This window comes from Aaosphaeria arxii (assembly GCF_010015735.1).
Source record: "Aaosphaeria arxii CBS 175.79 unplaced genomic scaffold BU24scaffold_9, whole genome shotgun sequence".
NCBI lineage: Eukaryota > Fungi > Ascomycota > Dothideomycetes > Pleosporales > Aaosphaeria > Aaosphaeria arxii.
The window spans coordinates 1,294,715-1,308,017 of record NW_022983482.1 but is presented as its reverse complement, the minus strand read 5'-3'; the positions used below and the strand labels follow the sequence as shown (position 1 = coordinate 1,308,017).

At 51.1% G+C, this 13,303-nt stretch overlaps 5 protein-coding genes and 1 non-coding gene across 6 annotated transcripts; 4 read left to right on the top strand and 2 right to left on the bottom strand.

Annotated features, from left to right (window-relative positions):
* Positions 1 to 87: 87 nt before the first annotated feature.
* Positions 88 to 3,043, bottom strand: BU24DRAFT_426787 (threonyl-tRNA synthetase). The gene is made up of 6 exons (XM_033529053.1): positions 2,946 to 3,043; positions 2,636 to 2,891; positions 2,535 to 2,584; positions 776 to 2,474; positions 481 to 724; positions 88 to 431 (listed from the first exon to the last, which is right to left on the bottom strand). Exons 2-6 carry the CDS (start codon positions 2,821 to 2,823, stop codon positions 306 to 308), a joined length of 2,307 nt encoding a protein of 768 aa, XP_033380040.1. The 5' UTR covers positions 2,824 to 2,891; positions 2,946 to 3,043; the 3' UTR covers positions 88 to 305.
* BU24DRAFT_426786 (Gar1-domain-containing protein) lies at positions 3,044 to 4,294 on the top strand. The gene is made up of 5 exons (XM_033529052.1): positions 3,044 to 3,286; positions 3,339 to 3,386; positions 3,440 to 3,540; positions 3,597 to 3,742; positions 3,794 to 4,294. Exons 1-5 carry the CDS (start codon positions 3,211 to 3,213, stop codon positions 4,056 to 4,058), a joined length of 636 nt encoding a protein of 211 aa, XP_033380039.1. The 5' UTR covers positions 3,044 to 3,210; the 3' UTR covers positions 4,059 to 4,294.
* A 481-nt stretch (positions 4,295 to 4,775) lies between these two features.
* On the top strand, positions 4,776 to 6,467 carry BU24DRAFT_426783 (CDP-diacylglycerol--serine O-phosphatidyltransferase). The gene is made up of 3 exons (XM_033529051.1): positions 4,776 to 5,236; positions 5,307 to 5,364; positions 5,448 to 6,467. Exons 1-3 carry the CDS (start codon positions 5,173 to 5,175, stop codon positions 6,049 to 6,051), a joined length of 726 nt encoding a protein of 241 aa, XP_033380038.1. The 5' UTR covers positions 4,776 to 5,172; the 3' UTR covers positions 6,052 to 6,467.
* Positions 6,468 to 6,647: 180 nt separating this feature from the next.
* On the top strand, positions 6,648 to 6,739 carry BU24DRAFT_t74. Its single transcript has one exon. It is a non-coding gene; the product is annotated as a tRNA-Gln (tRNA).
* Positions 6,740 to 7,002: 263 nt separating this feature from the next.
* On the bottom strand, positions 7,003 to 9,525 carry BU24DRAFT_354120 (uncharacterized protein; the record flags this gene model as incomplete). Its single annotated transcript, XM_033523807.1, has 4 exons — positions 7,003 to 7,099; positions 7,149 to 9,016; positions 9,066 to 9,161; positions 9,214 to 9,525. 4 exons carry the CDS (start codon positions 9,523 to 9,525, stop codon positions 7,003 to 7,005), a joined length of 2,373 nt encoding a protein of 790 aa, XP_033380037.1.
* A 2,270-nt stretch (positions 9,526 to 11,795) lies between these two features.
* On the top strand, positions 11,796 to 13,048 carry BU24DRAFT_413324 (uncharacterized protein; the record flags this gene model as incomplete). Its single annotated transcript, XM_033526152.1, has 2 exons — positions 11,796 to 11,852; positions 11,939 to 13,048. 2 exons carry the CDS (start codon positions 11,796 to 11,798, stop codon positions 13,046 to 13,048), a joined length of 1,167 nt encoding a protein of 388 aa, XP_033380036.1.
* Positions 13,049 to 13,303: the final 255 nt, after the last annotated feature.

Below are 13,303 nucleotides of genomic sequence, written 5' to 3'. Positions count from 1 at the left end.
ATGGCTAAATGGAGCAGGTGGGTAGTGAAGAATGGCCAGGGTCAAGGACCAAAAGACAACGAGGACCAAGTAGTGGGACTAATCAAATGTAGAAGTAATTTATTCCCTTATATTTCCAGCAATGGAACTGGTTGTAAGATACCTACCTAGGCACTCACTGATTTTGTCATTCCTTCCACCGAAGCGCCTTCCCATGACCTCATTGGTGAATAAACGTATAAACCCTAAAATTCAACATCTCCCGGCTTGAAGATTCTTTTCGTCTTCAAGAAGATACCAACAAGCATTCTAACCTGTGATCATGCTTAGATCTTGTTCTCCAATCTCCTCTCGTCTCGCAAGGCCGTCAACTGCTGGATGGCGGTGGCAAGAGGAATGATCTCGCCTCGCTGCTGTGTACCTTGGTCGTCACGGTTGCGAATGTTGACAGTCTGGAATCGTCAGTCAAATATCAATGGAACACGATCGCTGGAACTTTACCTGGCTGTCCCTCTCTTCAGCACCAACGACGAAGATGAAGTTGTAAAGTTGTAGCTGAGCGGTACGAATCTTCTTTTGCATGGTATTTCCACTAATGTCAATGTCGGCATGGAGACCCTGTTCTCTCAGTTTCTTCTGAACCTCCTTCACATAATCATTGACTGCAGGCATGACTGGAATGACCATGACTTGGCGAGGGGAGATCCAGAAAGGCCAGCGACCCGCGAAGTGCTCTGTGAGAATGCTATCATGGCGTTATTCTATGCTCGCATCTTGGAAAGGATTTGATACTTACGCAATGAATCGCTCGAACGATCCGTAAATAGCACGATGGATCATAACAGGACGGGCGTATCCAGGCTGAGGTTCCTTGACCTTCTTGACGTCCTTCTTGGCCTCGCCGGCATCGGCGACCTCGACAGTCTCATCCTTGGCCTTCGCATCTTCCTTGGGCTTTGTGGCCACCTCGGAGGTCATGTACTCAAGCTCAAATTGGATTGGCAACTGGAAGTCGAGCTGGATTGTTGCGCACTGGAACTCACGTTTCAGGGCATCGGAGATGGTGATGTCAATCTTGGGTCCGTAGAAGGCACCGTCACCAGGGTTCAGTTCCCATTTATCACCTCCCTCAGCAGTGAACTTATCAAGAGCTTCTGTGAGCTTAGACTCGGCCTTGTTCCAGGTCTCAATGGCTCCAAGATGGCCTTCCGGACGCGTGCTAAGCTTGAGCTTGAAGGTAAAGCCAAACTTGCCGTAGACCTCCCTCAAGAAATCGAATAGCTCAGAGATCTCTTCAGTGATTTGGTCTTCCGTACAGAAGATGTGCGTGTCGTCTTGCTGGAAACGACGGACTCGGGTAAGTCCTGTCAATGCTCCAGAGGCTTCATTTCGGTGGAGAATACCAAAGTCGGCCATACGGATGGGAAGCTCACGGTAGCTTCGTTCGCGGTGTCGGAAGATCAGACAGTGGCCAGGACAGTTCATTGGTTTCAAGGCCCATTTCTCCTTCTCTACATCAAAGGTGAACATATCGTCTGCGTAGTGTTGCCAATGTCCAGAGGTCTTCCAAAGCGCTGAGTTGTACATGTTCGGTGATCCGACCTCCTGATATCCGCGTACCCAGTACTGCTGGCGAAGGTAGGCTTGAAGTGTGTTGTAGATGATCATGCCATGGGGCAAGAAGAAGCAAGAACCTGGACTGTACTCGTGGAAGAAGAAGAGCTCTTGTTCCTTACCAATCTTTCGGTGGTCACGCTTGGCGGCCTCCTCGAGATACTTAAGATGCGCCTGCATTTGATCCTTGTCTGGGAATGAGACGCCGTAGATTCGTTGAAGACTGTCGTTGTTGGCGTCTCCGAGGAAATACGAGGCACTGTTCTTCATGACCTTGAACTGTTTTATGCGTCCAGTGTGGGGAACATGGGGTCCTCTGCAAAGATCGATAAGGGGACCGTTTCGATAGACCGTGGTGAAAGTGCCGTCAGGGATCTTGTCCTTGATGATGTGCTGTTTGTATGGGTTTGACTTGAACATTTCCAAGAGATCATCCTTGGATAGGCTGAGACGTTGGAACACTTGCTTCTCCTTGACAATGCTGCTGACAATGGTCTCAAGAGGCTTGTGATCGGTGGTCTCAACAGCAGCCTTCTCTGGCAAGGCCATTTCGTAATAGAATCCATCATCGATAGGGGGACCGATGCAAAGGTCGCAGCCAAAACGACGTTCAGCAGCCTCTCCCAAGATATGCGCACTGGAGTGCCAGAAAACCCTTTTTCCTTCTGGATCCTCGAATGGCAGAAGTTCTAGCGCGCAGCTCTTCTCCAGTGGTCGTTCCAAATCCCAAAGGGTCTCGTTCTCAGTTCCCTTATCCAAGCGCGCAATAACCGTGCGCTCAAACAAGCTCTTGCTGATGTTTCTGGCGATTTCTGCAGGGCTCGTCTCCCATGACTTTCCGATGATAGTCTTACCGTCTCCGAGCGTGACCGTGATATCCTCTGTTCCGCAAATTATACGTTAGAGCAAAGATACTGCTGCTGCAGGAGATCACTGCTTACCGCGGGGCTTTTGGGCAATCTCCTCGTCATACTTCGCCTTGAGCTTCTCGCTGTCATAAATCAGCAAATTGAAAATTATGGTGTTTATTTCTGTAACTCACAATATCTGGATTCGGTGGTCAATGAACGCCGCTTGGGGCTTCAACTCTAAGGGACGGCCATCTGCAGCCTCTCCGCCCTTCTTCTTCTTCTCCTTCTTCTCTTTCTGTGGCTTCTCCTCGTTCGATACGGCTAATTTCTTGACATTCTCTACGACACCCTCGACGGCTTGTTTGACTGCGTCCGCCATGTTTTGTTGGTATTATGGTCGTGGGTCTCGAGGTTGATGGTGGGGTAGATATATATCGTAACACTACTCTGAGTCAATTGAGGATACGGTTCAACAAAACATGCAAGGGCTGAATTGCTGACCAGACCACAGGAATCGATCGGCTTTGTAGGAAAGAACACAAGGTGCCAATCTTTAGGCCTTATTAATTGTTCAATGTGACTCAAATGTAGAAATCCCACTGGGGCCACTATAACTTTAACTTTACCATCCCACTATAAGAACTCTTGGCGGTCGGTGGTTGGAAAAATAAAACGCCGGGCTCGAGCTTTGGGAAGATTTTCTGAAAAAACGGAACTAGAGCCCTACCAACAGCAATTGCGCGCGCAACCAACACATCAATACACAATGTCTTTTCGCGGTGCACCCCGAGGTCGTGGCGGTGGATTTGGAGGAGGACGAGGTGGATTTGCTCCCCGTGGAGGTACGCAGCTGGCAGATCAGGAGCTATGTAGAGCGAGGTCTAACTTTTGCAGGTCGCGGCGGAGCGTCTCAATCTTTCGGTCCCCCAGCTGAAGTGCTCGGTAAGTCGTGCGCATTCGAATAGTATTTGATCAAAGCTGACAGGCCGCGAAAGAAATGGGTACCTTTGTGCATGCATGCGAGGGCGAAATGTTTTGCGAATCCATAAATACCAAGATCCCATACTTCAACGCACCCATCTACCTCGAGAACAAGGTCAGCAAGGACGCTCTACGCGATTGAGTCTCTACAGAAGCTGATATTCGAACTAGACACCTGTGGGCAAGGTCGATGAGATCCTTGGACCGCTCAACCAAGTCTATTTCACGATCAAACCACAAGAAGGCATCCAGGCAGGATCATTCAAGTCAGGCGACAAGTTTTTCATCGGAGGTGACAAACTCCTTCCTCTTGACAGGTGAGTCAGGATGCTACCACCAACCTGTCGATTTCGCTGATTCAAGAATAGGTTCCTTCCTAAGCCCAAGGCACCCCCGGGTGCACCTAAGCCTAAGCGAGCCGGCGGACGTGGCGGACCACGAGGAGCAGGAGGCCGTGGAGGTCGTGGCGCACCAAGAGGAAGGGGAGGTTTCGGCGACCGTGGTGGACGCGGTGGTTCTCGTGGATTCGGAGGCGGACGTGGTGGCGGCCGTGGTGGTAGCGGAGGATTCTCGAGGGGAGCACCCCGTGGTGGTGGCAGGGGTGGCTTCGGTGGACGTGGCCGAGGCTTCTAAGCTGCGGTCGAAATGTCTGCCATACGATATTGTCACGATTGAAGACGCATTTGGTGGTAGAAGCGCTGGCTTTCCACCGATACTATCGCGATCTCCTACGGCGTTCAGGAAATGGGATGGGTTGCTCTTCTGTACTCTTTTCATGGTTCTCTTTGAAGGCACCAATGGCATTTGGGCGCAGTGTCGATTGTCACATAAAAAAGCCAGGATCCAATTTATACCAATGTCAAGTCCGATAAGATTTATTACAGCTGTCTAGTGAGGTCTTGAAGATATGTGATCTTGAGTATCATTGGCTTCTCTACGCCGGCGAGACAGTGCCATTAAACTAGAATTTGAGAACATCGTATAGGCAACTACCTTGATGTAATGAGCTCCAGTCTGAGCCATATACAAGACCTAGACGCCGCCATCAAATGCCTCAACTCCTATGCAAACAGGTTTTGCGTGTGGATTGTCATTTGTAAATCATGGTTCAGATGGATCAGGATAATGTGTCTAGATTGAATCTGTTCACGGGTGAGTCGCCATCACAACAATGTTCGGCCAAGAAGGTTTCTCTAAACGACCTCGTAGGTACGTACTGCTCATAAAGCATCTACGCAACCATGATGAGAGAGCCCTATAATTAGTCGGAACGCTGGGCCAATGATCGCACTGCCGAATATGCGCATAGAGAAGAGAAGGGATTAGTTAAAGGAAGAGGGAGGAAGAGCGCGCGCGTGCTAACCCATGAGCAACATCCTTGTTCCGATCACGAGGAAGACAGAGAACAGCCGTGGTTTGTGTGTGGCTTGTGTTTCCTTCTGGCTGCGGCTTGATGACGTTTAGGAACAACCACAACCAACTTCTCCAAATTCCCGCTTCCACACCTTGACCAAAGACACACCAAACCCATCCCGCGACACCTCCTACCACGACCATTACCACCCCTCCTTCCTCCCAGACAGAGTTATTGAAGCATCCTAGGGCTCTCTCCTCCTGAAACCCTTTCCTCATTGTCCTCTCTCTAGGACATATCTTGCTATTTCAACAGCCTAACCTCCTGCTTCCCTTTCTGTTGCCTTAACCGCACAACAAACGACGACATCACGAAAATCCCCAATCATTCACAATGTCACGAAGAAACGGCGCGCCATCAGGTCCCAAGGACGCTGCTCCACCATCCAAAGACCTGAGTGAGTTTCCCGCACAACCTCAGATCACACCTCCTCATCCGTTCCACAACTGACCGAAACCCGCGCGCAGCTCAGGACAAGCAGGCCCGCCTTCTATCCGCTGAAGCTGGCCACTTCTCCATGGTCCGGTACGTGAATCCTACATAGACAGATGGGCCCTGTGTGCCATTTTTGGACCTATTGACTAACATGTATGTGCTTGAACGAACAGCGCCCTCCACCTCGCGGATTTCATCACCGAGCTCAACGGCTTCTGCGGCGTCATGTCAGTCTTTAGCTCGCTCCGATACTGCGTGCAGGCGGATCCCACGCAGACGACGAACCTGTACCTCGCGCTGGGCTTCATCCCGCTGGGCCTGTTCTTCGACTTCATGGACGGCAAGGTGGCGCGATGGCGCAAGAAGGCCAGCCTCATGGGCCAGGAGCTCGACTCCCTCGCCGACCTCATCTCCTTCGGCGTGTCGCCCGCCGCCGCCGCCTTCAGCCTCGGATTCCGCACCCCGCTCGACCACCTCCTTCTGACCTTCTTCGTCCTCTGCGGCCTCACCCGCCTCGCCAGGTTCAACGTCACCGTCGCAATGCTGCCAAAGGACGCCTCTGGCAAGAGCCAGTACTTCGAAGGCACCCCGATCCCGACTAGTCTGGCGCTCGCGGCCACCATGGCGTACTGGGTCTACAACGGCTTGATCGGCGATAACATTCCCTTCGGCGTCTGGGGACAGGGGACGTGGGCGGAGTTCCATCCCATCGTCGGTCTCTGGGTCGTGCATGGTTGCTTGATGGTCAGCAAGACCATCCATATACCTAAGCCTTGATTGATTCCAACCCGAATCAAGGAGAGAGATGACAGCGAGGGGGAAAGAAGGCAGGGAACGGGGTGATTATGGCAGTCGTACGGTGGTTTCGTGGATTGTTTTGGCGACAGACGAGGCAGCCTTCTCACCCACCGGCCTGTGTACTACTTTTCTTCCACTGACGGGAGAGATTTTGACCACTTTAGAATTTGCAAATGCTGGGCGCACCGGGCTCCTTTCTTTTCCATTTTTTTTATTTCTCCCTCAGTGGCGATTGTTTTTCTTTTCTCCTCGGCTTGTAATATGAAGGGAGAACAAAAAGGGAGGGACATCATTCTTCTGGCAGAAATATCGATCGGCATAATGGACGGCCGGCCTATAAGTAGCGAGTGCGAGTGCGAGTAAACATACGAATATCACATTATTATTCTGCCCAATTCTGGCCCGTTGTATCTGCAATTCGTCACATCTAACTTAGGTTTCATGTCCGTGGTGGATGGATACAATTGACAAGGCCAGGAGGTGAGACGATGACTATATTTGTTAGTTTGTGGGGTATATGTTGATTCTAGTGGGAACGACGCTTCCATCACACCAAGCAGCAACCAAAGAGGTTCGGTTCTATAGTGTAGTTGGTCATCACATCGGATTCTGATTCACATCAGAAGCATTCCTTCCGGGGACCCCGGTTCGAGTCCGGGTAGGACCTCGAGTTAACATTGGTTTCTTTTTTTTTGCTGGTTTTTTTTTTTCGCCTGGGGGGAATGGTAAGTTGCTTGGAGTAACGTTTTGGTTGCGTACTTTTTATATATAACGGTTGATACTGTATACGCTATATTCGATATGTATGTACTATTACAGGCAGGTTAAGTAATTACGCCATTATGTATGATTGGGTATCGTGTATGTCCGGATGTTCTCCCATTCTCCCCTGGGAGCTGTCAAAGAAAAAACCAGTCCATAATATCTATCTCATCGCGTGATGATCAGCGAGAAACCATCGACCCACTGAGCACAAGAACCAGATATGCCGCCAATGGTATAACCGCGAGGAGGGATGAGCGTGTGGCTGAGAGTGTTAGTATAATGAATAATGTTGGGTGTGGAATCAAACGTACCCGCTACCGCCAGTGGGATTTCCAAACCACTCGCTCTTCCGTCCCTGGGTGGTCAAAATTTGCAATCCATCAATCCACAAACCAGCCCGGAGTGCAAAACCCATAAGCATTTCTCCTTTCCGGGTGTCAAGGAAGAAATCGGATCCTCCAGGCTTTCCGCCTCGCTTGCCAAAAAGTTGGGTAGTCGAATCTTCATATATGAACTCGACCCCATCCAATGCAAATCCGTGATAGACTTTGATGGACACCAGCAGTTTCGTCTGAATGTAGGCACTATCCAAGATAACCTCTTGAGGCTGAGATCCCTCCATCTGCGAATAACCCAACTTTCCCCCACGGTATCCCAATCGCCCATCGGGCAGTTTGACTCGTGCAGATTTCTGATCGGTCAATTTTGCAAAGTCCTCTACTACGAGCTTTCCGCCACCTGCGGAGAAAATTTCGAGCTTCAATCGGGAATTGCGCTTATCTTTGGGTAACATGCCGCGGAGTTCTGCGTCGACTAGTGTAACCTGTCGAGGGTACTGCATATCGATCTCGGGCCACTCTTTCCAATGGTGACATACATCATCATCGGGAGTATACAGTTCCACCCACGCAACGCCCGACTTGGATGTAGCTATTACCCCTCCTTGGCCGCTGTCTACAGTCCATACCTGCACACTATTGTCGACCACATTAGCATCCAGTGGGATACGAAAGCATGGATGGAATCGAAACCGCAGAGTGTCGAGTCTATGCCACGCACACTCGTGTTGCGGAAGGACGAGCCGCTGGCCGGGGGATTTGGTGCGTGTCGAGTACGGTTCTCTCGCAACAAATGTTCGATTCAGAGTGACGTAGTCACGCAGCATGACGCCGCTCTCTTGATGTGGGCAGCCAAACAAATGGCCAGTTTCGTGCATATGTGCGCCAATCCCGATATTGGCCGCCTCCCAACTGCTGCCGCATTCGTTCAGATCATTGGCCACGAATGCTGTGTCAGTGCGGGTGCAATCGCCGAAAGCTGGTGGAACCTCCTGGAGACAAGCTGGGTAGCTCTGTAGTGCATGAGAACCAAAGATGGCTAGCCCAAAGTTATTATCCCCTCCACCCAGTGCAGCGTGACCTCGGATAGTTTTGACCTTTGGATCCCATTGCGTATCGAGGAACAGGCATGAGACAAAGGTTTTCTGGCCCTGGCGAGAGCCGAAATATGTCTTGACTTCATCCATAGCAATGTCATACAGCTCGTTCTTCTTCTTAGCTGGTCCATATTGTTGGGCAAATTCCAAGTCTCGGATCTCCGCAACGGTCCTTTTTGATCGGATGAGATGTATCTTGGCCTGAGACCTGTACTCTCCGGAATTCCAATCCTGGACATTGAGGGTGCCTGGCTCCCATGAATCCTCGAACCGGAAACATCGACGGCCGAAGCCCTGCCTGTACATTTGCTCCCCGGTGAAAGCTTGCCACAGGTACGCAGACATGCGGAATTTCTTGATGGCAAGATCGAGTCCATTGCCTTCCCGGTTCTTTCGATCGGGGGTAGCATCGTATGTGCCGTCGGAATCGCTGCCAAGGATGATGGCCAGCTGCAGGGGAGGACAGTCGTTGAGAGGTAGGTAATTGACATGCAAGAAGGAGGCGTGAGATGGAACCGACGAACCACCGTTCGAGACTTTCGGTGAAGTAAAATCAAGCCGAATCTGGTTATGTCCCGGTTCAAGGTGAATGAGGGCTTTGAAGTGGGAGTCACAGACTGGCCACACGGTGGCTGGGAATCGACCTTGATGATGGTTTACGACGATTTGACCGTCCAATGGCCTAGCTATGGTGTCGCCGATCTGACCATTGATGAGCAGAACTTGCTGGTGTACCTGTTTTGCCTAATTAGCGAGCGCTACCTTCCTTTGCGCATTAGATCTCCGTCCATACCCAAGAATTATCCGAAACGGAGGTGACGCGTGGGGCAAGCAGCGATGAGCGATTGATTGACATTTGGGAGCCATTGGAGGAGGCGGAGTTTAGGCCCTGTGGTCGAGATCAGAAGAAAGTCGAGGATACAATGCTCCGGCACACTCACATTCATGCTGTATCGTTTGGTGTTGGTATTTATAGTTGGTCGCACAGGGAGGGCAGGAGGTAATGGTGTATTGCCAGTTTTTGGACCTTTAGAAGCTGGATGCACGTCGTCAGATGCGGAGGATGTTGCAGGTGTTGTAGCGGAGGATGCCAGTGTTGAGGAAGACTTCCTTCGACCGATGGCATTATTAATAGTATTGACGGCATGGCCATTGGCCGTAGCGGAAGTTGCGGCTTTTGGCTCGCCTTCGAATTGCTTTGCTCTAACATCGCCCTTGGATCTCCGCCGAAGACTGGCGAGGAATGAAGGCATGATATTGTGATTGCAGGCGCTTGGCGAGTCTGAACAAGGAGTGTGTATGACCTATGGCAACATGAATGCGCCGAGGTGTCGAGGTATTGAATAAATGAAGAAGATGGGCTATGTCGGACGCGTAATCCGGGAAAAGGCTACGATTGTGAGAGCGAGCAGTGTTGACGAAGAGAGCGTTGGCAGGCAGTTGAGGTTGGGACGTTTATCTTTCTTTTCTTGTGGAGAATAGGTACATGCAATTAGGAAACAACGCCACAAGAGAGGAATCGCAATGTCGCACGCAGGGAACGCAGCGCAAGCGCGGGAGGTAGGGTGTTTGAAGGATATGCGGTGGTGTATCTTGAGGAGTGAGCGAAAGTGGTGGATGAGCAGATAATGCTTCCGGTGGTATCTACTGCAGGGCAGCAGCAGGGCGGGAGGAAGGGAGGACAGGTTGGATGTTGTGGTACAAGTTGATTCCTGATGGGTGGAGGGAGACGCAAGAGGTTATGAAAGAGGTACTAGCCGACACGGACGGCAAGCAGCAGGGCAAGCAACAGGGCAGGGCGGTGCAGTGCAGGATGTTGCACACAACAAGATGGGAATTGTGATACAATAGGATATGATGGGGGTGGGTTATTGGGGGGATTGGCAATGTGGAATCTGATCTGTTGAAGATGGAAAATGAACCGAGCAATCCGGGTGATGACGTCTTGGGGGACTAGGGGTGGTACCAGGTACCTACTTAGTTAACTTAACAAGTGAACTCGTAGCTGAGTGCTGGATTGCGACAGTACGTGTACATACTCCACACCGCACATAGGTTAGGTACCTAATCTAAGTAGCTGTTGTGGACGGATAGTCGGATGAATGGGAGGGGGGAGAGGATGAAGGGATGAAGAGTTAGGCAGTCAATGGGATGCAGCAAGTAATGCAAGCTGTTTGCTGCGCAATCGCTACTATACTACTCCGTATGTACAGCGTATGTACATAGCATATACGGAGTACATAGGTAGGGAGTAACTTATCATAGATAGTACACAATATGTTGGGAGGAGGTGACGGAAATGGGTGGGGGTTAATTGCTGTGGCTGCATGTGGAAAGATACAAACAAACAAATCAGCCAATAACGATGGGGAGACCATCGGAAAGGAAAGGTCAGGCCTTCAATAGAGTCCAAGAGGCAGGAATATGAGTTGAACTCCTACAAGACTACAAGAACATACCTACGAGTACCTACCTAGGTACGAGTAGTAACTTAGGTGGGTAGTAACTACGAGTCGCTAGAACAGGAACAAGACACAGGAACAGCAACGAGAACGAGAACAGAAGCAGGAACAGGAACAGGAAGAGAGAGATAGATAAGAACAAGCTTTCGGTTAGTCGTGAACGAGTAATTAGTTGGCGAATCTGCGTGCGAGATGTTGCGGGAGACCGGTAGAAGCGGATCCATCCTTTGTACTGTACTGTACTGTACTGTATTGTATGTAATCTAACACAGATTACAGCATCCTCTTCCTAAAATGATGCTACTGATACTGAACATTATTACATCAATGAGGACAACCATCACCACCCCTGCAGCCCTTTTTCCAACAATAAGTCTAACTTAACCTTCATCCTTGCCCTGCTGAACTTGAACTTGCAAACCGAGTAATGCATTCTACTGTCTATGCTGTACTATATTGTACTGCGCCATGCTTGTAGCTACCTACCTACAGCACCACATTGCTGAGCTTCACCTCGTAGACCGATAGCTCGTACCTATCCTACCTAAATCCACGGAAGAATAATATTCACTCACACTTTACACCTTCCCCTCTCTTTCTCTCTGCCTTCACCAATCTCTCTTCACTTCTCTACTCTCTCGCTTGCCTGCTTACTTACTCATACGAGTAGTTACTCACTACAGAGAGAGAGACAAGGGCTGCATGCCAATTGCCCTCACGCCAATAATCAAAGGAGCGCCTGTGCTCGCAGCCTGAAGCTATCCCGCTTTCACCTAGCTCCAACCGCACCGTGCCCAGACCAGTCAAACCTCCTCACATTCCTCTCCCTCTCCTACCACCTCCGGCTGTTCAGCTCCCTCTCTCTCTCTCGTGCTCGCCTTGAAACCTCCTCTCTCGAAGGGATCTAAATCTTTTCTTTTCCCCTCCTCCTCCTCCCCCCCCCTCCCCGCTCCTTTTCTTCCTTCCGGCTGTACCTTTCTTCCTTTCGAGCCGGCTTCATGACTTCTACCATCATAGCCTCTACTAACACCTCTACCATCGTCACTGCCACCACCGACAGAATGGATCAACCCGCCGAGGTCGCAAACAAAGTCCTGCGGAGGGCTCAAGTCTCCAAGGTTTGACCTCCCCATGTACCAACTAATTGTGGACAATCTTGTCCTTCCAGAAAATCAGCATTGATGGCTAACGTTGCGTTCAATAGATGACCCGCACCCTGCAGAACCGTCTCGCTTTGGCTAATGTCAAGATCAAGCATGGCTGGGAAAGTCTCAGTCTCGATGCTCTCGAGCCCAGAGTCGATGTCGAGCTCAAGCGCAAACGTCCCGGTTCTAGCAACGAAACCATGTCCGATGCCTCGAGCGTATCCGAACGCTTCTATCCCACAGGCGTGCTCGACTCCTCCCCTCTCGCCGCCCCCATATTCTCGGATGAGCTCCAGCGCTCGGGAAGCAGGGCAGGAAGTCGTTCTGGCAGCAGTCATGGTCATAATAAGAGAACTCGGTACAACCCGTCATTCAATAACTATCCTGGCACCAGCAACCACAACCGAACCAAGGTCAGGACCTCGCACACAGCATCCGCATCGTGGAAATCCATGCACCGCCTCCCAGAATCCTCCCCCGTCTACGCTCGCCGACATGCTCGCTTCGGAACCATCCACGCCCCTAGTCTTTCATTTGTCTCAGAAACCTCCACAGTCCCAGACGGCTCACGATCACCCATCCTCTCCGAAGACGACGACGAAGATTTGCCGATAACCTCGTTCCAGCTCGGCAATGGCTCGCATCTCCGTTCCTCTCCTCCTCGAGCACCGCGCACGCCCCCACCAGCCGTTGCTCGGTCAGCTCGTCTACGTCAAAGTGGGTTCACTGCTGCCGCCGCTGCCCGTGAGGGCAACCCCGGCCAAGACGAAGCCAATTTGCTTATGTATCTAGCTACCTCCCCCTCCCCAGCACGACCTGGTGATTCGAAACCAGTCATGCTCGCTCCCTCCACGCCGCCGCCGAAACAGACCCCGCTGCCGTCGTCGATGATGACCACCCCGAGGGGAGGTGATGCCACTTTCCCGTTCGGCCTCAGCACCCCGTCCACCAACCTGAACTTCGCCGATTTCCTAAACATGACGCCTAGTCCTGCGCAGGCAACGGGTTCGTGGGGTCGCACACCTGCCGGCGGAAAGACACCGGCAGCAGCTCGCGAGGCTCGACGCCGATTGAACTTTGATAATATCGTCCCACCAACGAACGAAACGGCACGGACGCTCAAGGTCGAAGGCCTTGGCATGGATCTGGGTGGCGAGCTCGTTTCATGATGGTATTATGATACTCCATTGCCCTGGCGACTGATCTCTCGATAACCTCGAGATATGACTAATGACACCAAAAACGACCCACCCCAGTCAGCTACGTGACCGTTGCAGTCAAGCATATTTGATTCGATCGACTGACACGCACGAGGGCTTGTGTCGACTTCACTTCCTACTGTCCTTACCAAAAGCACGGCGTTTTGCGAGGAGTTGATCTTCTTTTCTCTACGTTGTGCAATGTAGATTTACGCATACCTTCAT

What these genes read in the sequence shown, in the direction of transcription:
- BU24DRAFT_426787 (XM_033529053.1), bottom strand. Translation starts at nt 2,823, where the DNA reads ATGGCGGACGCAGTCAAACAAGCCGTCGAGGGTGTCGTAGAGAATGTC. An exon ending in TCGTTCGAGCGATTCATTGC is followed by an intron (nt 725 to 775) that starts GTAAGTATCAAA and finishes ACGCCATGATAG; the next exon opens with CATTCTCACAGAGCACTTCG. An exon ending in CTGAAGAGAGGGACAGCCAG is followed by an intron (nt 432 to 480) that starts GTAAAGTTCCAG and finishes TGACGATTCCAG; the next exon opens with ACTGTCAACATTCGCAACCG.
- BU24DRAFT_426786 (XM_033529052.1), top strand. Translation starts at nt 3,211, where the DNA reads ATGTCTTTTCGCGGTGCACCCCGAGGTCGTGGCGGTGGATTTGGAGGA. An exon ending in TGGATTTGCTCCCCGTGGAG is followed by an intron (nt 3,287 to 3,338) that starts GTACGCAGCTGG and finishes TAACTTTTGCAG; the next exon opens with GTCGCGGCGGAGCGTCTCAA. An exon ending in AAACTCCTTCCTCTTGACAG is followed by an intron (nt 3,743 to 3,793) that starts GTGAGTCAGGAT and finishes ATTCAAGAATAG; the next exon opens with GTTCCTTCCTAAGCCCAAGG.
- BU24DRAFT_426783 (XM_033529051.1), top strand. Translation starts at nt 5,173, where the DNA reads ATGTCACGAAGAAACGGCGCGCCATCAGGTCCCAAGGACGCTGCTCCA. An exon ending in TCCACCATCCAAAGACCTGA is followed by an intron (nt 5,237 to 5,306) that starts GTGAGTTTCCCG and finishes ACCCGCGCGCAG; the next exon opens with CTCAGGACAAGCAGGCCCGC. An exon ending in GGCCACTTCTCCATGGTCCG is followed by an intron (nt 5,365 to 5,447) that starts GTACGTGAATCC and finishes TTGAACGAACAG; the next exon opens with CGCCCTCCACCTCGCGGATT.